The sequence below is a fragment of the Chlamydotis macqueenii genome, chromosome 1 (assembly GCF_036417535.1).
Source record: "Chlamydotis macqueenii isolate bChlMac1 chromosome 1, bChlMac1.mat, whole genome shotgun sequence".
In the NCBI taxonomy this organism is placed as follows: Eukaryota; Metazoa; Chordata; class Aves; order Otidiformes; family Otididae; genus Chlamydotis; species Chlamydotis macqueenii.
The window spans coordinates 82147394-82173728 of NC_141556.1; the positions used below are offsets into that span (position 1 = coordinate 82147394).

At 40.3% G+C, this 26335-nt stretch overlaps 1 protein-coding gene across 1 annotated transcript in view; it reads left to right on the forward strand.

The window, feature by feature from the left end:
* Window positions 1-26335, forward strand: part of ANO2 (anoctamin 2) — a 248227-nt gene that overhangs the window by 61405 nt on the left and 160487 nt on the right. Inside the window, exons 11-13 of the mRNA XM_086762472.1 lie at window positions 15248-15382; window positions 17670-17830; window positions 21605-21687. Coding sequence (XP_086618598.1) covers window positions 15248-15382; window positions 17670-17830; window positions 21605-21687 — 379 coding nt within the window. The remainder of the gene's footprint in view (window positions 1-15247; window positions 15383-17669; window positions 17831-21604; window positions 21688-26335) is intronic.

Here is a 26335-nt window from a genome sequence, read left to right on the forward strand (position 1 = left end):
TGAATTCTGGCCCTTCATTTGCAAAGTGCCTGTGTTGAACCTGCTCTTGACCAAACAGTCACCACTTCCCCTTTGTTCCTGCATTTGGATGCTGTTTTCCTATAGCAGAGCAGCCTGTAGATTTCTCTGCCTGCCAGTTTTTAAAGTGATGACAGACCTATGATGTTCTGAAGTTCGATTGTCCTGCCTCTGGATACTGCTACCTTAACTTTCAGTGTGTTGGGGCCTGTGTAGTGGAGTGTTCAATGTAAGCAGTTAAGCCCCAGAAGTGTTATTACTGGTTTACTTTTTTACCTTTTTTCACCTTTCATCAATCTTCATGACAAAAAACCAAAATGGATATATATGCTTACCATACTTAGGATAGGGTATTTAAAAGGAGCAATAAAATAAGAAAAGGGGAGTTCTGCTGTAATGGTGTTTTTATTGTCTTCAGAGATAAGTATTTCTTCCTTTGCAAAAGTGTGGTTAACATCAATTTCTGGTACAGCATTTCCCTAACTGTGTCCATCTATTCTGCTTAATACATTAGCAAATCCCTGCTACTTTCACCACCGTTCTTTGTAGCCACGTCTTTGTTTCTGGAGACAGAACACTTGTCTCCACCTAATGTCTAGAACTCTAAGAACTTGAAAATAAAGGTCTGTGGTTCCATCCCTAATTCCAGAGGTACACTCAAATGTTGTTCAGTCATTGTTTATGCTAACTTTGGGGTTATTGATCCTCAAAGTGCAGATTCTCCTGTATTTTTTAATTCCTCTGCTTCCCTGTCACTATTCTGCTATTATTGCAAATTAACCGAATCAAATATCTGATCTTTATTTTTTATGCAGTGCAACCACTTTGGCAGAAAGGAACCTTGTCATACGTGATTACCTCATGGGGATTAAACAACACTCTCAAATGCTTGCCACAGGCCTAAGCCTAATCAGTTCAGACTAATATTTTGGGAGAGATATACACACAGCGCCCCACGCTGTGGTTGGTTGATTGACCCAGAAGGTCAGTCTTACACTTCCCAGATTTGCAACAAATGTATGTATCTTTCCTGAAAGCCAGGCTTCAAAGCAAGGAACACTGAGGCCGGCCTCCTATATACAGACAGCAAACTGAGAGCAGTGAGCTCCCTTCACATCCTCCCTCTGCAAGGCTCACAGGGCTATCACCAGCTTCCATAAGGCTACAGAGAAAACTCAGCCATGGCAGATGTGCAGAATAATATCCACTAATAATATCTTAATGCCTGGAGAATAGTTTGGTTATGAAATTTTCTCTGCTGAAGCAGCTGGTCAGGTGGTTATTTACTACTTTCTGAGTAAGACATCAATTACAGCTTTGGATCTGTACATTAACACAATGAGGGGCTTTTCTGTACCTGACAGTTTGATTCCTTATTTAACAGAAATGCCTTTTCAGTGGAAACCAAGCATGTTTCAGGCTTACCTATGGATTCTTTTATTTTATAGCCTCTTTTCTTCACTGTGTGCCAGTGAGGTACTCCTCATTTTTGGGGATTTCCTTTCCCTTTGAGGGAGGAGGGAGCTTGCTTTCTTTTGGGGTATTAGTGATCAGTGTGTTTAGAGTGTTGTGCTTTCCCCCTTAGTCTGGTGAATTACTGTAGCATTCTTCTGAGACAACACTGACTCATGGGATCCTGGAGAGGGTCCCCTTGTGCCAGGTGGGTAATTACAGTAAAAAAACCCCCAGTTTTTCTTCATAAATAACTAAATGACTCAGTTCCCATACAGAAATATGGGAACATTATGCAATTCTTCCCTGACTGTATTTAGCTGGTATATCTTCAACATTCACAAAGATGTTGAGGATATATGCAAGAAATTCTTTATTAGGAAAAAGAGAAAACAGCTTTAGGCCTGGGAAAGCACAGTAATCAAACAAATACAGCATTAAGTAGAAAAATGCCCATGAGCTCTACCAATAACTTTAGCAGTAGTCCATCTAGCTCCTTTCCAAACCTCTTCTGAGAATGTGCCTGAGGCAATAATCTGAGCGTATCTTCTCATTATAACTCTTTTGCACTTTGAGTCCAACATCTTTTTATAGTTCCAAGGAATTCTGTGACAAAGATTCAGTCCCAATATAGGGTACATTCAACTTACAGTTCATCATCATTAAAGCACTAGGCACAGTGCTATGCCAGCATCCACTCAGCCTTGATGTTGTTCCTTGTGCCATTTTTTACAGCAGAGATCTTCCTGGAGGGAGCCAGAAGGTGGGACCCTAGAGCAGAGTCCTAGCTGTTGAGAAAGGAACGCTTTCTCCATCATTATAATTCTTCCCCTTTCCAGTGTCTGCATGATCTCATCACCACTCACAACCCCAGTTTATTTATGAATGAACTTTTGTATCATGTCATACGTCCATTAAAAGAACTGCGTATTGGATGTTTGATGCTAGGACAGCACTTCTCAGCTGCAATTGTAGGGAGTTTCCCTCCCACCCATGGAACTTCTCATCACAAGGCTTACATGAGTGCTCCAGCCTGTGTTTACTGCAAAGCAGAAGTTTGTTTTTTTTCTCATGGTGCATAAATCACTGAAGAATTTGTGTTGAATTATTCTGCTGGGTGCAGGCCTGTGACTGGAGTGAGATGATTCACTTACAGCTCTGCATTTCATAGACTTTGCCAGTCCTGTAGGAAGTGGTTCTCTCTCTGTCTGTTTTGGCAAGAGCTTGGTCATATTTATTGGTGCTTGTATGAGAGATGGAATTTTAAGCCAGTAGGCTTGAATTGCAGTGCTAAGGAAAACCAGATCCCTGCTTTCTGATAAACATAATTCCCAGGCTTCAGGTCACTGTCTGAGCAATAAGATCCTCTTTACCATCCAGAATCCTCACTCCTTCGGTGGGATTTTTGAAAGCTAGATCCAGCAAAGGATGTGCACATCTGCATCAGGACTTATGCAAAGACAAGGCTTTGAAGACTGAGGTTGTTTCTGCACAGCTTCCTGATGCCGCCCCCTTGGATTCTGTAGTTTTGTAGGCAGCTAGAGTTCAGCTTTATCTGTGTGCAGAACTGTCTCAGGCTAAGTTCCATAGTGCCTGTATGATGCCTGAACTTCACAGCCAGAAACTTATATGTCTTAATGGATGTGAGTGATAGGTCCCAATCCAACGGGTGTCTTTGAAGGTGATATCATTGTATTTTGATAGGAAATTAAAGTTTGTTTTTTTATACTGGAGAAGCAAAAGCCAGAGATGGGATGCCAGATTGAAACAAAAGAGAAAGTCTTGCACATTTCTATATACATGCATATAAATATTTGTAGGCATTTGGTAGTGTATAAGGCTAGGAACTGCAGGGAGTAGAAAACAGTCGCTGCATTTGGGTGGTTACAGTTCTGCTTCTCTTTCTTGTAAAACTGCTCTTGACATATTTATCTCTGTAGAAGATTCTGACTATGGCATGTTGGGGTGAGAGGAGGTCCTTTTTTAACTCCTTGAGTGCTGACCAGAGCCAGCAAGACCAACCCTTATCATCTGGTTTAAGGGCATACCCAAATATTAAGGTTCTTTGTATGAGGACCCTATCTGACTCTGTTTGAAAGAACTGACCATAGCTTTGCCTGATCCAGTAACCTGTCTCCAGCAGTGGACAAAACCAAGCTGGCAAGGGAAGGGATTAAGAAGTAGGCACCATAGGACAATTATATCCAGAAAACACCTGCATAAAGGTTTCCAACATGAGACATCTCTGAACTTCCACAGTCAGTACAGAGAGCAGAAAAATTAACATTTTAATGCAATATCTGAGGAGGTGATTATTGCTCTTGTGTATTACTGTCTTGGTGGAATAGTTGCAATTGAAGTGCTCAAAAATAGAATCACAGAATGATTGAGGTTGGTGGGGATCTCTGGAGGTGATCTGGTCCAAACTTGTGCTCAAACAGGGCCACCAAGAGACAATTTCCCAGGACTGTGACTAGATGTTTTTTGAATATTTCTAAGGAGAGAGGCTCCACAACCTCCCTAGGTGACCTGTTCCAGTGCTGTCACCCTCACAGTAAAAAAGTGTTTCCTAATGTTCACAGGGAACCTCCAGTGTTTCGGTTTGTGCCCATTGCCTGCAACTGAAAAAAGACTGTCTCCATCCTTTTTTGCACCCTTCCTTCAGGTATTTATATACATTAATAAGATCCTTCTTGAGCGTTCTTTTCTCCAGGCAAAGTAGTCTCAGCTCTTTCAGCTTTTCCTCACAGGTGAGGTGCTCCAGCCCTGTAATCATCCTTGTAGCCCTTCACTGGATTCTCTCTGGTATGTCCATGTCTCTCTTGTACTGAGGAGCCCAGAACCAGACACAGTACTCCCACTGTGGCCTCACCAGTGCTAGCAGAGGGGAAAGATCTTTGACCAGCTCTCAATATTTTGTCTAAAGTGGCCAAGGATACCATTGGCCTTCTTTGCAGCAAGGACATGTTGCTGACATTTATTCAGCCTAATGTGCCATCCAGCTAGACTTTTGCCACTGACCACCACCCTCTGGGCCTGGCCATTCAGTTAGTTTTCAGTGCACCTCACTGTCTGCTCACCCAGCCCGTACATCAACCGCTACTTTATGAGAATCTTAAGGGAGACAGTGTCAGAGGCCTCACAGGTGCACAATATCCACTGCTCTCCCCTCATCTACCAGAAAGTCCTGCATGCATTTAACTTACATGATGCATTTTAATGTGTTTTGTTTACCTTTCCATTTGTCATGGTCTCAAAAGTCTTGAGGACTAGCAGTTTAAATTTTAATTAAACAAGAAAGTTTTGTAACTCTTTTATTGTCTTAAAATGCAAAGAGGCAAGCCTTGCTATCTCAGGGTGTGCAATAATACTGTGACTAAAAAGAATTTATTATACTTCTTTTTTTATTGGAAATGATACATTTGTTTATTAGCCACTAGATGGTGTCTATCCGACAGTAGTAATATAGTGCAAGTACTTACAAGTACTTACTTATTAAAGCAAATACATGAAATGAATCATACTCTGTAGTAAGGCTTAGCTATATTAATTTGAAAAGCAAGAATGCTTTCATGAAATATTAGTTATTGTATATCAAAGTTATTTATGAAAAGAAGTCAGTATTTGAGCTTCAAACTCTGTTAACTTAGATGATGGCAATTGTGCAAATTATCTTGTGAAAACTGAAGATTAGGAAAGTGATAAAATATCAGTGACTTCATATTTGTTCAAAGTAGAAACTTGGGCAAACATAATTTGCAAGTAAGGAAAAAACAGAAAAGTCATAATAGGGGTTAAATAATAGGAAGAAAAAGAGTAGGTAATCTCCCTGGCAGTCTGAAAGAAAGGCTGATTCACTTTATCATATTAAATAGGTTACTCCCTATTTGTGGGAGCTTGAACAGTTTATTATGAGAAAAATTGTTATAACTGAAATAATTATTTATTTCTTATATAGAGCTGAGGTGTTTAGTAAGTGAAACTGTAATTCCTTCTTCATAGGTAACTTTTATTAACTTACACTAGTATTGACTCAGTCTCAGGTAGCTATGCTACCTGCTGTGGATTTTTAATTTGCCAAGTTTGGAGGATTACTGCTAAAGTATGCTAAAGAATAAAGTAAACTAAAGAGAGACACTGAGTGTACATAGACTGTAAAACTAAACAAAACCATGACAATTGTCTTATGCTTGGGTTCTTAGAAGTGACAAACACTGCATTACGGCTCTTGCTGAAAATGTCTTTCTTTAGTAAGGTGTGCAGTGGCTACTGCAGTCTGAGAGACATGTGGAACTTTTGTAGGCAAAGAACATTACAGGCCAATCCAGATATCAACATAATAATGTAATCAGGCACTTAATACATTCAAATGCTATGCAAGGTTAAGGACTGCTATTACTAAACCTAAAGTGCTGTGTATGAGTACATTATTATTTTTATGTTCCTGTAAATCACATTCTCTTTGTGTCTAGCTCTCTGGTAAAAGGTCTCTAGCCGTGGGGATCTGGACACTTTACAAAGGCCATGCAAAAATCCAAAATGCTCTATAGAAGGACTGAAGCTTTGTATTCTCCCATAACAGAGGGGAGAATGCATTTATAGTACTTCTGACTAACTGTCATCATGTTGTTTGCTTATACAATTGGTAGGTAGTCAGCCTTAATTTCTTTCTCAGTCACATTACATGTCTACTTATTATGCTTCTATTATTCTTTGTATTACAGTCAGTAAACGAAGGCTTTTTTCAGTTTATAATCCATCGCGACAAACTATGCCCTTTCAGTTGTACTCTTGACAATTTCTTGGAATGTAAGCAATAATGTTTGTGAATCTATGAAGCTCAGTGAGGGGCTTGTCCTGTTTTTATTACTAATGGAGTAAAGTTTGATCTTTTGCTATTTTAAATTGCAGTTAATACACAAATACTGTGGTTATTATTCTAGATATTTTTTCCCAGGTTTGTTAATGCATTAGAATTTGAGAACTTGAATATTCCCTTCCTCCACACACATCACCTTCTCCCTAAACTGCTGTTACTATGTTGAATAGTAATTATTTGTTAAGAGCCAAGAGATTTGGGGGAAACATAGTTCTCCATCTAAGTAAATTTCAAAATTTCTGTTTTCTGAAGAGTTGCAATATTTTTACATTGGTTTTTTGTCCTATAGTGGATCTTAAGTAGTATTTCACAGTGCCTTGGAAGAAAATATATTTGTGGCTGCTATAATCTGTAATTTAAGCAGGTTTGGCTCCAGACTTCAGGTATTATTGGATGAGATAGCAAATATTTGTTAACTGATTTTTTTTCAGACAAGAACTTTACTAAAAGGGCTTGATTAAATGGCTCTTGTGGCATCTTGCTTTGTTCTGCTTTCAGGCAAAAAGGGTCAAATTCATAGTTTCTCTTCTGATCTTTGGTGAATGCTCTCAGTCAGAAGCACTGCAGATGACTCCGTGCATTACTTGCTAGAGAAAATACACAGGGTATGAAGTCTTTTAGGGAACTCAAAAGCCAGGCTGTGGCTCCAAACTTGTTTCTAGGTCTTAGCAATCTGGTACTGAGTATTCCAAAGTGAATGAGAGACATTTGCAGATGTGGACACAAACATGAACATTAGAGCTAACTTTCAGCATTTAGTTTTTGATCTAGGTTTTTGCACTGGCTTATAAACTATTTTCTCTAACACCCTCAAAATGACTCTCTACTGGACAGTCTTGATCTTTATCTCCAGTTTAGGGAAAAACCATGTGCTCTTACCTTGGATAGAGGCTCCTTTCTTTGTTTTCTATATGCAGAACCAGTTGGCCTTTCTAATGGACTTTTTCTTTCCTGCCTCAGACTCAGCTGCATTGTAATTTAGCTGAGGTTCTGTAGCTATTTTTTTTTCTCCTCTTAAAATGTTAATACATTTTTTTTTCAGTCTCTTGGCAAGTTGTTCCGAGGGGGGTTGTCTTCTGCCAGGAGCCTTTCCTGGCTTCTATATTGCTCCATTTGGTGCATTCTCTGTGTATCTGGATTTAGCACCAATATATTTCTTCTTTGGACTGTCTGGACAGAATATGTGCATATATGCTGTCAGGCACAAACATGGTAGAAATCTCTAGGATCTCTAGATGCACAGCAGCCTCAGTGCTGCTGCTGAGCGGTAATTCTACCCAGGTGTCCCAGATGGTTGTAATAAATGCTTGAATCCTGCCCTGAGAAAATTTTCAAGTGGAGAAAAAATGATAAATTCAGAAAAGTTTGTACATAGGCAACTCTACCTGGATTGAAGTGGTGGAGTTTGCAGAAACGTTACGTCCTGTTCTTGATTCTGTTACAGTGACTGGGGTTTTCTCTATACTTCAGCAATCTTCCTGAAATAAGTCTACAGTTTTGAGACAGAAACTTCAGTTTGGTGGAAACTATTATCTCAGAAACAAGGAAAAATGTCCTGTATTCTGAACTTAATATGTGCTAGAAATTACTTCAATGTTTGTAATGGTGGTCATTGTTCTACCTTCAGTTTAATGGTAGATTTTCTGCTGGTTACAAAGCACCCTGAAGCATTTAATTGTGTTCCTGACCTCCTGCCACAAGTTGTCGTTTTCTCCACTGGTCTGTTACAGCTGTTCCTAGGCCTACACTGTGAACTGGCTTGCTGTGTGTTAGAAAAGGGAACGCGCACCTGGACTGGAAGCTGGGGAGGGAGAGAAAGTTTTTAAACTGGCTCTGGTAATAGAGTTGTTCTGACATGAAGCTATACTCTGAGAGGACTGTGTGTCCTTTCTCCCAACAGTAGAAAGACCAGAATTTTGTCCACAGTCGGTGTGAATATATTTATTTTAGAATCATAGAATCATAGAATGGTTAGGGTTGGAAGGGACCTTCAAAGGTCATCTAGTCCAACCCCCCTGCAAGGAGCAGGGACATCCCTGACTAGATCAGGTTGCTCAGAGCCTCATCCAGCCTGGCCTTGAACGTTTCCAGGGATGGGGCCTCCACCACCTTTCTGGGCAACCTGTTCCAGTGTTCTATAACCCGCATCGTAAAAATTTTTTTCCTAATTTCTAATTTAAATCTACCCCCCTCTATTTTAAAACCATTACCTCTCGTCCTATCGCAACAGGCCCTACTAAACAGCCTTTCCCCATCTTTCTTGTAGGCCCCCTTGAGGTACTGGAAGACCGCTATCAGGTCTCCCCGGAGCCTCCTCTTCTCCAGACTGAACAGCCCCAACTCTCTTAGCCTGTCCTGATAAGAGAGGTGCTCCAGCCCTTTTATCATCTTCGTGGCCCTCCTCTGGACCTTCTCCAACTGGTCCATGTCCTTCTTGTGTTGGGGGCTCCAGAACTGGACACAGTACTCCAGGTGGGGTCTCACCAGGGCAGAGTAGAGGGGGAGAATCACCTCCCTCGACCTGCTGGCCACGCTTCTCTTGATGCAGCCCAGGATGCGGTTGGCCTTCTGGGCCGCAAGGGCGCATTGCCTGCTCATGTTAAGCTTCTCATCCACCAGCACTCCCAAGTCCTTCTCCTCAGGGCTGCTCTCAATCCATTCCCCGCCCAGCCTGTATTTGTGCCTGGGATTGCCATGACCCAGGTGCAGGACCTTGCACTTGGCCTGGTTGAACTTCATGAGGTTGGCACGGGCCCACCTCTCCAGCCTGTCAAGGTCCCTCTGGATGGCATCCCTCCCTTCCAGCGTGTCGACGGCACCACACAGCTTGGTGTCGTCGGCGAACTTGCTGAGGGTGCACTCTATCCCACTGTCCATGTCGCCGACAAAGATGTTGAACAGGGTTGGGCACAACACGGACCCCTGAGGGACGCCACTCGTGACTGGTCTCCATATGGACATTGAGCCGTTGACCACCACTCTCTGAGTGCGGCCATCCAGCCAACTCCTTATCCACCGAGTGGTCTGTCCATCAAACCCATGTCTCTCTAGTTTAGAGAGAAGGATGTCGTGCGGGACAGTGTCAAAAGCTTTGCACAAGTCCAGGTAGATGATGTCAGTTGCTCGTCCCTTGTCCACCGATGCCGTCACCTCGTCATAGAAGGCCACCAAATTGGTCAGGCACGATCTGCCCTTGGTGAAGCCATGTTGGCTGTCACCAACCACCTCCTTGCTCTCCATGTGCCTTAGCATGGTTTCCAGGAGAATCTGCTCCATGACCTTGCCAGGCACAGAGGTGAGGCTGACCGGCCTGTAGTTACCTGGGTCTTCCTTATTCCCCTTTTTAAAAATTGGGGTTATGTTCCCTCTCTTCCAGTCATCGGGGACCTCACCAGACTGCCACGACTTCTCAAATACGATAGCCAGTGGCTTGGCAACTTCATCCGCCAGTTCCCTCAGGACCCGCGGATGGATCTCATCAGGTCCCATGGACTTGTGCACCTTCAGGTTCCTCAGATGATCCCGAACCTGCTCTTCGAGTACAATGGGCGGTTCTTCATCCTCGCAGTCCCTGCTTGCACCTTCTACAGCTTGGGTGGTGGGACAGGAACTCTTGTCGGTGAAGACTGAGGCAAAAAAGTCATTGAGAACCTCAGCCTTCTCCTGGGTAACCAGGACACCAGTTCCCTTCTGGAGGGGGCCTACATTTACCCTGGACTTTCTTTTGTCCCCTATGTACCTATAAAAGCTCTTCTTGTTACATTTTATATCCCTGGCCAGATTCAGTTCTGTCAGGGCTTTGGCCTTCCTTACCTTATCCCTGGCCACTCGCGCAGCCTCTTTGTAGTCCTCCCAGGCTACCTGTCCCCACTTCCACCCTCTATAGGCTTCCTTTTTCACTTTCAGTTGGTCCAGGAGCTCCTTGCTTATCCACACCGGCCTCCTGGCCTTTTTGCCCGACTTGTTTTTCATGGGGATGCACCTCTGCTGAGCTTGGAGGAGGAGCTCCTTGAATATAGACCAACTTTCCTGGGCTCCTCTTCCCTCCAGGGCCGCCTCCCATGGCACTTGGCCCATCAGGTCCCTGAAGAGGCCGAAGTCCGCCTTCCTGAAGTCTAGGGCAGAGAGCTTGCCATGTATTTTCCTTGCTGCCCCGTGGATCTTGAACTCCACCATGTCATGGTCGCTGCAGCCAAGGCTGTCCTTTAGTTTCACATCCCCCACCAGCCCCTCCCTGTTGGTGAGCACAAGGTCCAGCATGGCACCCCTCCTTGTCGGCTCCTCTATCGCCTGCAGGAGGAAGTTGTCATCCACGCATTCCAGGAACCTCCTGGACTGCCTGTGCCCTGCCGTGTTGTCTCTCCAACAGATGTCAGGGTGGTTGAAGTCCCCCATGAGGACCAGGGCCTGTGACCGTGAGGCTGCTCCTATCTGCCTATAGAGCACTTCATCTGCTCTGTCCTCCTGGCCAGGCGGCCTGTAACAGACCCCTACCGTAACGTCCCCTGTCCGTCCCCATAAGGGGACATAAGTAACAAATGTGGCTTGTTTGACCATTTGCACAGGGGAAGCCTACCCAGTAAGTAGCTGTAAATCAGTTTGGTTTTGTGTAGAAACTATTACACAGGAACTATTCCTCCACCATAGGGGTGGTGGAGTGAATTGTGGCAAACACGAAATAGCAGCTGGCTTAGAATGGGGTATGGAAATTAAGAAACTGAAGGGTTTTGAACAGATTTCCCAGTTAGGTGACTCAGTGTCCACAGCATCTTTTCCTCGCCTTTTAAAGTTCCTGAACGACTGCAGAATTCTTTCCGGAATGTGTCACGCACCACACGCTTTATTCACATTCCAGGTATCCCACACTTATTTTCATAGTCAAAAACTAAGGGGTTTTTTTTCTTCTCTCTTTTTCCCCTCTTCCTCAAATCTTAATCTATTTATACATTGCACAACTTGGCATGGAAACACCGTGACCAACATGCAAGCATAGAGTTTAATTATCAGTTATTCTTTTTGATGTTGTTTTGGCAACCAAACAGGCAGAAGTGCTTTGCAGATGTCTGGTTCAAGTGTTATATGGGCGAAGCAGAGGGAACTGAGTAAACATTTTCACTACATCTTTTCCAATGCATCTTATCCTAAATTCGCCATGAGAGAGAATACACTTTCTACAGATGGTTGTTGTTGTTGTAATCTTTTTTTAATGCTGTTTCTGATCATTTGCTTGAAGTGCAACTTTTGTTCAGCTTCTGAAATAGTTATGGATGGTTTGCCAAATATTTTCTTATAGACAGATTCTTACTCAAGAGAACTTAGTGTTTGGTAGGTGGCCATTTTACTAGCCTTCAAAAAGTCTTCTGAACTGAAAGGCACACATTTTTGCCTTATACTGTAACAAAGCACAGAACAAAATACTTGGCTGCTGCTCCTGATAGGAGCAGTACACATTCATTGTCAAAGCCATTTGCTCCTTGATTTGGATGAAAACTTCTGTCCTCGTTGCAGATGTGTATATAAAAGGACACTTCTCTACATTAGAATACAGCTAATGTGGAAATAAAGCTTATGTGATGCAGAGGACATACTTTTTTTTTTTTTGTGGCACTCTGCTGTGGGCCATCCATGAGCATACTTTGGAAAGGATTAGTCCTTAGCTTTGTTTGGATATCTGAACCGGATGTGAGTTAGCTACTGAGGTAGGGCAAAATTCTCATCTCAATTCTACTTTTTGTTTCCATATCAGCATAAATTATGAGTAATTCCTTGAGTAAGCCTTGTAAAGTAAGCCTTGTTTTATCCCAATGTAAATGCAACAAAATTCCAAGTTCTTGGTGTAAATATACAAAAACTTGTAAAAATTCCTTTCCTTGACTTACATCTTACTCTACCTTTGAAGAACACATTTTTTTTTTTCTCTTCATTCACTACAATCATTCTAATTTGTTTCCTTTTATTATGAAAATACAGAAGGGCTAGTATGTCCACATTTGAGAAAACTTAACATCCTACTTTCAAAGTGAAACAGCATTGTAGCTTGCTAACACGGAACTATTGACTTGTGTATGGGTGGAATGCTTTCAAACCTTGTAAAACTGTGCCAGTGTGCCTTAATTAAGAAATTTTCAGAGGGATGCTAGAAAGAAACCCTCCTCATCGTATTCTTAAGGTCTGAGCCAAAGATCGCTGAATCCAGCTGTAGATGCAGTAGATGTGCTTATATGTGTTTGCGGAGCCATTGGAGAACAATTCTTTGGCCATGTTAAAAAAGGAAGGAGCATGTCCACGTCCTATGTTATTCTAGCTTGATAAACTCACATTTAAATTTATCGTCATGCTTCCAAGCACTGTCACTGCTTCTCCTTAGACTGTTTCACTTTTTGGCACATTGGTGGACTGAGCATGGGCACAGCAGTCGTAATTATTTTTCTTTTTCAGAACAGTTAAGCCACATAACATTGTACAGCTTTCTTCTTGGCAACTGTTTTTTTTTCCATACTGCCAGGACATTGTTGAGCTCTTCTCACTTTCTCTTGGCATGGATGCAAATAGCAACCCTTTGCTTTGTAGGTTATAGATCACATTTATCACTGGGAGGCTTAAAAATACTAGAGGAAGCCTCATGAGCCATAAGCTTCAACTTCATTGACCCTGCTCAGCTGCTCTTTACCCTCATGCTTCTGGGACTTCAACAGTTTCTGTGTTAATTTGTGGCCCTTCGTCAAAACAATAGACAGTTTAGAACAGCTCAGACTGTGGACTATTTATCATGTCAGCTTTGGCCTATCTGGAGCACTGTACTAGCTATGCATGTTGCCCAACTCTACAAATAAGGAAGGAGTAAGAAGACAGATAATCAGAATAAAACCTCTCTCCTTCTTCTTGCTCCATGTTGTTAGGATGTGTTCAGTGATGTTTTCCTTACTGTCAAATGCAAGGTGTGTTACTTCCCAGGAGGAAACTTCCCAGGAGGAAACTTGAGAGCAAATTGAGTCTCTCCCTGTCCTGTGCCACTCCAAGGCCATTGGTGCTGTATGTTGACTCACACAGGAGTCTTGAAGAAAAGCTATAGGGCATCTGGTTATTTCTGTATTTTAATCAAGTGTTTGCTCTCTCACATCATATTAAAAAACATTTTAAAAGCAACAAACGTTACTTTACCCTGCCAGCTTACAGGGTAGTCCCACAGTGCTTGGATTATATTTGCAACATAAATATTTACATTTATCATTTTATGAACTATACTGTATCATATAATATCATGTTTCCTTATATTTTATATTTTGTGCAAATGAGGTAATCAGTTCTCCCAAGAGGCTTAAAAACTATGCTGTGGTGTGCACATAGAGTTACTAAGCTGATGTATGTTGTTTAAAGACTGATTACTGCAAATTGTATTCTCATTCTGGCTTGTGCAAGTTGTCTTTCTGAAACAAAAGAGAATTACACGCCTAATTAAGTTATTGCCATTCAAGTCTCTCTGTCATGGTTCCACATCACATCATTTGATACTTCACAGTCTTTTGCTTATGATAGCCTTGCAAATGTCAGGTATAGGGTATGTACTCCTTTCCTAGAAGATTCCTGAAACTTCCTTTGCTTCTGTGCTGATTCTCCAAGTAATGGTATCCCCTTATACTGAAGATAATGTTATCTGTGTATCACCTTAAAGTGCTTTTGTTCTGTTTTCTCTTTTATGATTGCACATACCTATCCTAAAGGATAAGCAAGGTTAGTTAGACATGAGCAGATACATAAGGCAACACCATTTTCATTACAAATAACTTACATCTGGTTTTCTAAGCTTGGGTAAAACTTTCCTACTGTGAGTGAGTTCAGAATCAATCTGAAAGTGCTTAACCTTTATAAGGAGCAAGTCTTGTCCTTCTTTCATTAGATATGTTGTCTTGAAATTCCTTCTGTTCTTTCTCCTGCCACAGTATGAACGTATGTCTCACTGATTCAAATGCAATGTCATGCCCTGGTGCTCTCTCTAGAGCTACTCCTCCAGCATTCCTCCGTCTTATTCTCTGGCTTGTGAGATGTTTCTAACTGTGTTGCTTTTTATCTAAATTTAGTCTCATTTTAGTGGTGGTAAGTTCTTGAGCTCTCTGAAGCTCTTAGTGTTTGGCAATATTTGTAATCACTCACAACAGTACTTTGGAATGATCAGTGAGTTTCATCTATGTTTAGTTTACCTCTCGCAGTGTGATTCATGAAGATGTTGGGCTGAGTTCTAGCCATATTTATCAACATCTACAGTGAACTCTTCCTCAGAGCAGAAACTGTTTTTTCAAACCAGCTGTCCAGAGACTGTTAATTTCTCAAAAATATTTATTCTTTCTGAAAAGCCAGTCCTACGTGTGCAAATAAACCTTCATTCTTTAACGGCAATTCAAGATTACTTGTCTTTTAAGATATCGGAGGATGTTGTTAGTATGTTCCCATAGATGTCGTTTCCACGACTCTAAGAAATTGAATCCAGGAGAACTACACAGAATGATAGCATATCTAGATACTCTTCTGAGGAGCCAAATCCTTTCCAATATTTTCTGCTAAACATTTGGTTGAAGTTCTGCTGCTCTTAATGGAAGTGAGGGATATTTCACTGACTTCATTTAAGAGCTACAAAAGCCACAATCTTCTCTAAGCAGAGAGAGTATGTATTATAATGATGTATTGTAAGTATGTATTATAATGATACAGGACTGTCTTTAACTCTCAGAATGGAGAACCCCAAACTGCCCAAATCAACCCCTTCATTTGGTGATACTGGCTTCAAGATGCTCAGGGGTTTCATCCATGTCTTTGACAGTATTTTAACTTTCAAGGATTGTTAAGAAGCTGTAAAACACATTTGAAAATTATACTCTCTTTTTTTCTCTCTCTCTTTTTCAGGAAGTATTTTGGAGAAAAGATAGGACTTTATTTTGCATGGCTGGGTTTATATACAGAATTCCTAATTCCATCTTCAGTAGTTGGGATTATTGTATTTCTTTATGGATGTATAACCATCGAGAGTGACATTCCTAGGTAAGCTTCTCTGTGATCAATAATTTGTTACTTGAAAAGTTACTTGAAAAGTGCTTTTTGTTCATAATCCTCAGTGAGAATAATTGCCTTTAACATGTCTGAGGAGCAGAGATGTGTCGATAACAACTCTGTGAGTATTGAAATACATATGCATTGAGTACATAAGACATTTGAACGACATACATTTATTTGGCTGTTCAGTAGTGCAGCTCCTGAAGCAGAAATGTTCAGCGACTCTACTGCATTATTGTAAGTTCTTTTTTATGACATCCATTTACTTTTTATGAATGCACATATCTCCACGCTTACCCTGAAAGACATTGTGCAGAACTCAATGGAGTTAATGCAAATACACTGTCCAGTATTTTGAATTACTTTGTTCCTAGGAAAATCAGGCTATTTGTACAACTAAGATGAACAATAGTTAGCAGATTTAGCACATTTGTTATCCACAGTATTCTCCTTCTTGAAATTTAAAAAAAAATATTGAGTTTTGTACTGCATGTCCTGAGAGTGTTATACTAAACAAAAACTGCCACATTGTTAGAATGATGTTCATGTTTGCCTTCTTGGTGAGAAAATGGCACTTCCTCTGTGTTATCTGTGTCTGACTTCTGGTAGAGACAGGATACTGGATTAGTAGTACTGCTAGTCACACTCTGTGTGGCAGTTCCTGCATTTTCTCAAGTGAACTGGCAGCATTTAAAGTGGATCATTGCAGTGGGACATCATTACTGATAGGTAAATGACGGATAATAACACATCTGAGTCAGGGTTTGTTTTCTTAGCCTGATTTAAATTAATTGTTTTTGTCTGTGGAAAACCTTGTGCTAACATTTAAATTTAAGTGAGATTTATGGGTAAGATGTATCTACAGCACCCTCTACTGTCTTTTGAAATAGAAGAGAGTATTCAGTGATGTGATAGCTGGTAACAGCTGTATGCCTTTCAAATAATATATTATTATAATAAGCATATTGATACTACAGTTTGAAAAGCTCTTTTTTTTTTCATTTGAACTCATAGAAATAATACTGTTTCATGATGGTCGGTATAAGAACAATCATAATCAAAATAAGCCAGCTATCAATGAAGCAACGTTGCAGGTCTTTCCTTAGCTCACAGTCCTGGCAAGGACACTTGAGCTTTGCACTACTCACTTCACCTGAGTAAGACTGTGCAGGTATGAAGGTCTTTCATATAAACCTTATTAAAAAACTGAATGTGTACTCAGAAGTGTCAAGTAGGGTTTGGCTTATTAAACAGATAGTGATAATGATTTTTAAAAGATTTTTAGAAACTGGGTAAATACATAGCAAATAAGACTAAGAATTAAAATAACAACTTTAAAGTAAAGATTTTAAAATCTGTAAGAAAGTCTCTTATCTCTTGTTTTCCACAGGACAACTGAACAAATGCTGTACTCTGAGGGGAAAAAAAAAATACAACTTAACATCTGAATATATGAAGCATAAATTGAAACTTTCTAATTTTTATGAGATTTACTTATGTGGAGGGGAGGAGGGGGCTTTTTTTTTTCTTTTTGGAAATTAGGTTAGCACTCTGTACTAGAAAAAATAAGGAGCTATGGAGATCAAGAATACTATATCCATATTCAGCTGGCAAACTTGAGAACCCTGAAATGTGAAGTTATCTGATTTCCTGAAACCACTGTGCGCACAAAATCAGAACACCCTTAAAACATATCAGCATGTGTGCCTAAAATAACTGCTCACACTTAAGGAACTTAGCCAAAACCTGATGGCAGATGGTGGTACAAATCAGGACTGATGTTAAAGCTGTATGCTGGGAAAAGAACCATTGCTTTTATAACTACCTCACAAAATAAAATGCAGGATAGAGGTGAATCTCAAAGTAAATGTTGTGAGATATAACGTTCTTGCTAAGAACAAGACTTTGGGCTAGAGTATGTCTCTTGAATTCAGTGTACGTGTGTCGGTTTATGCCAGAACCTAGCATATCTTGCAAATGATGTTGCAGATTTATTCTGTCTGTGACACAGACCAACCAACATGCCTGGGTGCTCATTCTGGCTTTGTGCATTGTGTTGCATTGTTTTTCTGTTGGTAGGGTACCTGTAAGTATTTTAATATTCCAGTGCATGGCAATGTGCCTTGAAGAAATACACATCTGTTCTCTGGAAGTGCAAGCCACATGTGTCGTAAATAGCTTGTAATGGCTGTTATGTGCTGCTTGATATCACTACTGTACGTCCTCCTTTTCTGTGTCATAATAGTCTAAGAATTTGTGCACTTGTCATTCACAGTAAAGAAATGTGCGACCAACGCAATGCCTTCACCATGTGCCCCCTGTGTGACAAGTTCTGTGATTACTGGAACCTCAGCTCTGCTTGTGCTACCGCTCGAGCTAGCCACTTATTTGACAACCCTGCCACAGTCTTTTTCTCCATCTTTATGGCTCTCTGGGGTGAGTATTGCTTTGCATGTTAACAGTGTTGCTTTATCTTTGGACTCCAGAAATGAAAGCTGTGATGCACAGTAGTAGGACGTATAGTAGCCTTACATATAGTAAAGTACTATTAGATTGAATGTGATACCTCTGGCTTTATGAAGCCGACAAGCCTCAAAAGGCCAGTGAGGGGCTGTCTGTGCTGATGCTAGTGAAAGCGATGTTATAAGGCTTTCTGCTGTCTACAGCAAGCTTTGGAATAAATTGAGAGGACTTGGGTAGCTCAGGGAAGAAAATGATATCCTTTCTTCCTCTACTGCCTTGTTCAATGGCACTTCTAATCTTTGCCATGTTTTTCTTAGTTTTTCTTAATTTTCTATCAACAAATCCCTTTAACACCTTCTACATTTGGGGCTATTTTGGGGTATTTTGGGATTGATATGGTGCAGGTAGCTGAAAGGGTTTAATTTAAGCACAGAGTGCACTTCCACGTGGGACAACTTAGCCACATAATTTTATTAAAACTTTATGAGATTCCAAGAACAATGGGAGTATTATAGTTTTAATTATAATATGTTCTAAAGTATTCCATTTAAACAAGTTTAGTTTTCTTGAATGGCAAATGTAACCTGTCTCACTGAGGATATCAAAACACTTCATAAACACTAATAAATGCATTGTAGTATTATTCTTACTGTTTCTGGCCTCACCTCTGCCCTGAAAAGTGTGTGTACTGTGCTTGCATGTATTCTTGCTGGTGTTATGCCCTCATTCACTCCAGATCTTGTTTACTGCAAGTTAAAGGTGTTATTGCTACTGTAAAATTATTTATTTCCCTATTCATTGTTCACAAAATGAAATTTTCCTTCTTAATACTAAGTTGAGCAAATATATTATTGTATTATAGCCATCCCTCAGCTATCAGTGTGTTATACTTTGCAACCCTGTTAAAATTTTATAGCCTGTTTTGGAAATGACTGATTGGTAGCTTGATATTGGGTATGGATAGCACAGGGTTTTTACGGAACTTGCAGACAGAATAGATCATGAATGTAAGAAGTTTTTGTTTACCAGTTCCTGGAAACCCTTCAGCAGAAGTTAGAGACTATGTATGCACTATGACTGAGAGAAATGGCAAAAGATGATAAATTTGTAGACTCTCACATTGACCTATTTTCCTACTTCAGATTGCTACCAGTTACAAAGTAGACTGATAGATAAAGTGTCACAGTTTACCTGCTGCCATGAAGCATGCAATACACTGCCTTGGCCAAGTTTCAGTGTAGCTGTTTGGACAGCATGTGTATGAATGACAATCCACTTACTCTTTCATAGGTAAATAGTATTTTCCTGACCAAGAATCTGTACTGTAAACTTCCATTCATGCAAATGATCATTTCCATGTAGCCTCATCCAAAACAATTATATTTTAGTATCACCAGTGCAATATGCAAAGCAAAATGTTGGTATATCCTCGCACTAAGACCAATTAGTAGAATCTGTAAAGGAACAGAGAGGAACAAGAAGTTCCGTATGAATTTCTTTTTTTAAAAGGTGTGTTAAGAATAACAAAATTCTTTCTGAGCTGTAGCCCCCCTCCAAAACACGTTTCCCACAGATTGGAAAAATCTGTTGTTAGGGCCATGATAACTGAGCTTGTCTGTGCAAGAAAATACAGCCATTATATACAAAGAACAGCAAAGTGAAATAAGGTATCCTTCACTAACTCTGGCCAGCTTGCCTATTAAGTATTAGATTACACCAAATTGTGATGCCTTAATACTAGGAGACTGTACTGGTTATATATAGAGCTCCTTCTGCTGAATAACAGATCTCATTCACACACCTAATCAGCTTGCCTCACAGTATCTTGAGTAAATGTTGCCTGTATGCTTGTTCATAGGATATAATAATGATGTGGAAACTGGCATGTCTTCTAAATTACAATTGTATACTTGAAAGAGCAAAGTATGGTAATTTGAGCTGGTTTCATTTCATGATGGTGTTGGGCACAAGTTGTCTTTCGTCCTGCTTGCCTTGCCCCATTCTGTAAAAGGCAGATGACTTATTATGGTTAATATCTTGAAAGGAATAATGCTTCTACTAGCTGATCTTGATGCCTCATAAAGTATATTTGTGATTCCAGCAGTGCTATTTGCAAATGACCATATTAAGAGAATATGAAAAGTGTCTGGCTAATTGTGCTTACTGTCACTGGTGTTCTGTGATCCTGAATTTCAGCTGGATTTATTAGAATGACAGTTGAATATAATGGAATTCTTTTTCTGCTAGCATAAGTCAGTGCAAATTTGCTGATTTCAGAACAGCTACTGCATCTAGACAAATAAGTTCTTACAGAGCTAAATGTAGAACTAACTTTTTGAATAATGGGGAAAAAATAGAATGAATAAGAGAACCATACAAAATAATGAAATGTTTTTTGTATTTAGGATATCTAAAAATCCTTGAGTTTTCAAAAATACTAAATATAGCTTTTATATGTCCTCTCCTCTGTAAGGAAGGAGCAGAGATAGCAACTGAATTGATTAATGTCTGGATTTACTTTCAGTGTACTGCCAGTCTTGTGTTTAAATTATATTTATTTCTTACATTATAGGAAGATACCTGTGCAAAAAATATTTGCAGCTAACTCTTGGAATAGATTCTATCTTGTAAGAGTCAGGTTATTTTAATAGTAGTCTAACTTTTCCCAGTGTTATCTTACAGCTCACGCCAAGTGTAGATGCAGTCAAAGGAAACTGGATCTAATTCTCCACTGTTGTGTGTCTTGTGGAGCTATCTACAAAATGTTTGAAGTGATATAAATACTGCTGTGATGTAACAATGTTTTTACAGTCCCCTTTTCACCAACTGAAAAGGTGAAGTGAACCATAAGAAAATGGAAAACAGTGCCCACAGTTGTTTATAGGTATAGCTTTTACTGGTGTAGTGGATGTTTTTGGTTGGTATATACTGGTTTGGTATTGATATAGTAATCTGAAAGTAGGTGTCCACAACTCAAGACTAAGAAGTGCTATTTCTAATAAATATCTAAGTCCATAAATCATGAGCAGCTAGGCAATCTAAAGGAAGCAGCCATTACAAGAGGAAGATCAGGAGACTGTAAATATGAGACAACAGTACAATATCTGTTCCTTAATGAAAAAGGAAAATCAGGAGACTGAGCTACTGGCCAGTTCTTTAGGGTAAAATCACCATGTCTATGCAGGACAAAAACATTCACGTATACCACTGTAATATATTTCAAAAGAACATTATTTTCTGCATTTTCCTGAGGATCTTACTTTACATACAGGTAGTAATGATTTATTTCAGTAGCAGGCTACACCTACCTTCTTCACATATTTCTGACTGATTAGAAACACTGAAACAGCAAAATCTGTTTGACCAGTTAGAGTGTTACAGATTAATATTTAGACCTAGATTTTGTTTCATTATAAGCTTTGTACTCATTAATGACTCATTATAAATTAAGAAAGATTGTGTTCTTGGGGTGGATATCAGCAGATATGGGTTCAGTTCCAGTCTCAGATGAGAACTTACCAGTGTCTTTGGGCAATTCACATTGTGTCTTTCAGTACTTTATTTGTAAAAAGATAGTAATTATTGTTTTGATGCTTTGCTTGTGTTCTTTCTTTAAAAATTGTGCCTGGAGCTGTTTCTTAGTGCTCATTTATAAGGGACCTCGTATAATGGGATTCAAATAGCAGTTGGGACTTATATGTAACACATTCACCAGTGTATTTGATTTATTTATTTTTTTTTTTTAAGCTACTATGTTCCTTGAGCAATGGAAGCGTTTACAGATGAGATTGAGTTACTTCTGGGATCTAACTGGACTGGAGGAAGAAGAAGTAAGTTTCCTCTCCCTGTGCTAATTTACTGTATAAATTATTCTATATCTGAAGATATGCATTGATATTTATATTTCTCATGAGTGTTCTCCACCCCAATGCAGTTCATAACTACGTTTTTATAAATTACTGTACCTGATACAGTTTTGAGTATCAATGTATCATTAAAGAAATCATCACTTATATCTTAATGGTAAACACTCTAATTTTAATAATTAATATTGAAAGGGATTATAAGGTAACAGTAGATCATTCTTTGCTGAGAATGCCCATATACAGAGTGCCATTGTACAGAGTGGAGTAACAGAATGATACAGAAGGAATACTTTGTCATATAGATGCTACCTCGTTATATATAACAAAAATTCTCTGTGACGCTGATTTTAACATGTCAGAGTAACATAAATAACATTTGCATGCAGGGCCATACTGCATCTGTGATGCCTTAGGTACGACATTCTGAGCTCTAGGTACTCACGCACAGAGCTGTTGCAAACAATAGATGAGGCTGGTTTATTGAGAACAATTTTTAAGTGCTTTGCAATCAACCCATGGAGCTTCAAGCTGTATCTAAGCTGATGGAAAAGTGAGACATACTGTTTATTAGTATTTACAATGTACCTAAATTTGTTTTTAGTTCTGTACTTAGGCATTGTTTCACATGTCATGGCCTGTGGTCTGTTTATATTACTGAATCTCAACAGAGGATTAATTTCTAACTCTGGCTAAAGAGAGTGCAGTTACTAGCTGTGAATAACAGCAGCATAGAATCATAGAATAGTTTGGGTTGAAAGGGATCTTTAAAGGTCATTTAGTTAACTTCCCCCCGCCGTTAAGGAGAAGGGACATCTTCAACTAGATTAGGTTGCTCAGAGCCCCGTCCAACCTGACCTTGAATATTTCCACAGATGGGGAATCTGTCACCTTTCTGGGCAACCCGTTCCAGTGTTCCACCACCCTCATTATAAAAAAATTCTTCCTTATATCTTATCTGAATATACCTCCTTCTTTTATAAAACAATTACCCCTTGTCCTTTCACAACAGGCCCAGATAAAGAGTTTCTCCTCATCTTTCTTACAAGCCCCCTTTACAGCCTGTCCTCACAGGAGAGGTGCTCCAGCGCTCTCGCCAGTTTTGTGGCGCTCCTCTGGATCGCTCGAACGGGTCCATGTCCTTCTTATGTTGAGGGCTCTAGAGACAGAAACAGTACTCCAGGTGGGGTCTTACAAGAGCGGAATAGAGGGGCAGAATCACCTCCCTCAACCTGCTAGCCACACTTCTCTTGATGCAGATGAGGATGTGGTTGGCTTTCCGGATGAGAAGCAGCTAAAGTTGAGCTTCTCATACACCAGCACAACCAAGTCCTTCTCCTCAGGCCTGCTCTCAGTCCATTATCCACCTAAACTATATTTGTGCTTGGGATTGCTCGACACATTGCCATAATCCTAACCCTAACCATAATGACCCAAACCCTAACTCTAACCCTAACCCTAACCTTAATGGATCTAACCCTAACACTAACCTTAACCCTAATGACCCCAAGACTAACTCGAACTGTAACCCTTGTGACCCTAACCCTAAAACCTAACACTAACCCTAATGACCCTAACCCTAAACACTAACCCTATCCCTAAACCCTGACGCTAACCCTAACCCTAAACCCAAGCCTAACCGTAATGACTCTAACCCTAATAACGCTAATCCTAACCCCTAAGCTTAACCCTAACCGCTAAAACTAAACATAACTCTTATTCTAACCTTTAGCCTAACCCAACCCTAACCGTAACCCTAATGACCCTAACTCAAACATTAACCCTAAACCTAACCATGACCCTAACCCTAATGACCTAAACCCTAACTCAAATGATCCTAACCCAAACCCTAACCGTAACTCTAACCATAATGGCACCAACAGTAACAATAATGGCTCTAACCCTAACCCTAATCCTAACCCTAATAGCCCTAACACAAACCCTAATGAACCTAACCCTAATGACCCTAACCCTAATCTAACCCTAACGCTAATGACCTCAAACCTAACCCTAAAGGCTCTAACACTAACAATAATGCCCCTAACCCTAAAGCTAACCATAACACTAACCGCTAAGACTAACCTTTACCGTAACCATAACCCTAATGGCTCTAACCCTAAACCTAACCCTAATGACCCTAACTCTAACAATAAGCCTAACCCTACTGACCCTAAATCTAAACCCTAACCCTAACCCTTACCCAAATCCTAAACCCTAATAATAACCCTAAACTTAATGACCCTAACTCTAACCATAATCCTAACCCTAATGACACTAACCCTAATCCTAACCCTAACTCTAATGACCCCAGCCCTAACCCTAATGGCTCTAACACTAACAATAATGCCCCTAACCCTAAAGTTAAACCTAACCCTAACTCTAAACCTAACCATAAGGCTAACCGGTAAGACTAACTATAACCCTAACCATAACCCTAATGGCTCTAACCCTAACCCTAACAGTAAGGACCCTAACACTAACAATAAGCCTACCCCCTAATCATAACCCTAAAGCTAATGACCCTATCTCTAACAATAAGCCTAACCCTAATGACCCTAACCCTAATGACACTAACACTAACCATAAGACTAACCCTAACTCTAACCCTAAACATAACCCTAAATCTAATGACCCTAACCCTAACCCTAAAACATAATCCTAAGCATAACCCTAATCCTAACACCTAATCCTAACCCTAATAACCATAATCCAAATGACCCTAACCCTAATGACCCAAACCCTAACAATACTAACGGTAATACTAATGGCTATAACCCTAACCTAATCCTAATGACCCTAAACCTAATCTAAACTTAAACCAAAACCTAATGCTAAACCTAACCATAAGCCTAATGGCCTTAACCCTAATGATAACCCTAACCGTAACCCTTACCCTAACACTAAACCTACCCCTAACCCTAACCCGTAACCCTAAAACTAACCCTAACCCTAACCCTAACCCATAAGCATAACCCTACTGACCCTAACACTAAGACTAACCCTAAACCTAACCATAACGCTAACCCTAATGTTAACACTAACCATCACCATAACCCTTAATCCTAATCCTAACCCTAATGACCCTAACTCTAACCATAACCCTAACAAGAATGACCCTAACATTAACCCGAAGCTGAAACATAACCCTAACCCTAATGATCCAAAATCTAACCCAAACCCTAACTCTAACACCTAACACTAAAAACAACCCTAACCCTAACCATAATGAAAAAACACTGCACAAAACCTAACCCTAACCCTAACCCTAACCCTAACCCTAAACCCTAACCCCTAACCCTAACCCTATCCCTAACCCATAACACAACACCTAACCCCTAAACCTAACCCTAACCCTATCCACTAACCCTAACCCTAACCCTAACACCTAACCCTAACCCTAACCCTAACACTAACCCTAATGTCCTTAAACCTAACCCTAAACCTAAAACTAACCACTAATCTAACCCTAAACCTAACACTAAACCTAATCCTTATCCTAACCCTAACCCCAAACCCTAACCCTAAACCTAAGCCTAACACCAAACCATAACCCTAACCCTAACCCCTAACCCTAACCCTAACCCCTAACCCTAACCTTAACCCTAACACTAACCCCTAACCCCTAACCCTAACCCCAACCCTAACCACTAACCCCTAAATGTAACCCTAACCCTAACCCCTAACCCTAACCCTAACCCTAAACCATAACACTAACCCTAACCCTAAGCCCTAACCCCTAACCCTAACACTAACCCTAACCCTAACCCTAAACATAAACCCGAAACCTAATCAAAACCCTAAATCTAACCCTAACCCTAACCCGAACCCCAACCCTAACCCTAACAATAAACCTAATGCTTACCCTAACCCTAACATTAATCCTAACCCGAACCCTAACCCAAACCCTACTGGCCTTAATCCTAACCATAATCAACCCTAATACTAACCCTAAAACTAAACCCTAACACTAACCCCAACCCCAACCCTAACCACTAACCCCTAAACGTAACCCTAACCCTAACGCTAACGCTAACCCTAACCCTAACACCTAACCCTAACCCTAACCCCAACCCTAACCACTAACCCCTAAACGTAACCCTAACCCTAACCCTAACCCTAACCCCTAACCCTAGCCCTAACCCTAACCCCTAAACCTAACACTAAACCCTAACCCTAACCCCTAACCCTAACCCCTAAACCTAAACCTAACCCTAACCCGAACCCTAACACTAACCTTAATCCTAACATTTACCCTACTGGCCTTAACCCTAACCCTAATGGCCCTAACCCTAACACTAACACTAACACTAAACCCTAACCCTAACCGTAACCCTAACCCAACCCTAAACACTAACCCTAACCCTAACAATAAACCCTAACACCTAACCACTAACCCTAACCCTAAACCTAACCCTAACCCTAATGTCCTTAAACCTAACCCTAACCCTAAGCCTAACCCCAAACCCTAACCCTAAACCTAAGCCTAAAACTAAACGTAACACGAACCCTAACCCTAACCCTAAACCTAACCCTAAACACTAACCCTAAACCTAACCCTAAACCTAATCCTTAATGTAACCCTAACGCTAAACCTAACCTTAATCCTAACCCTAAC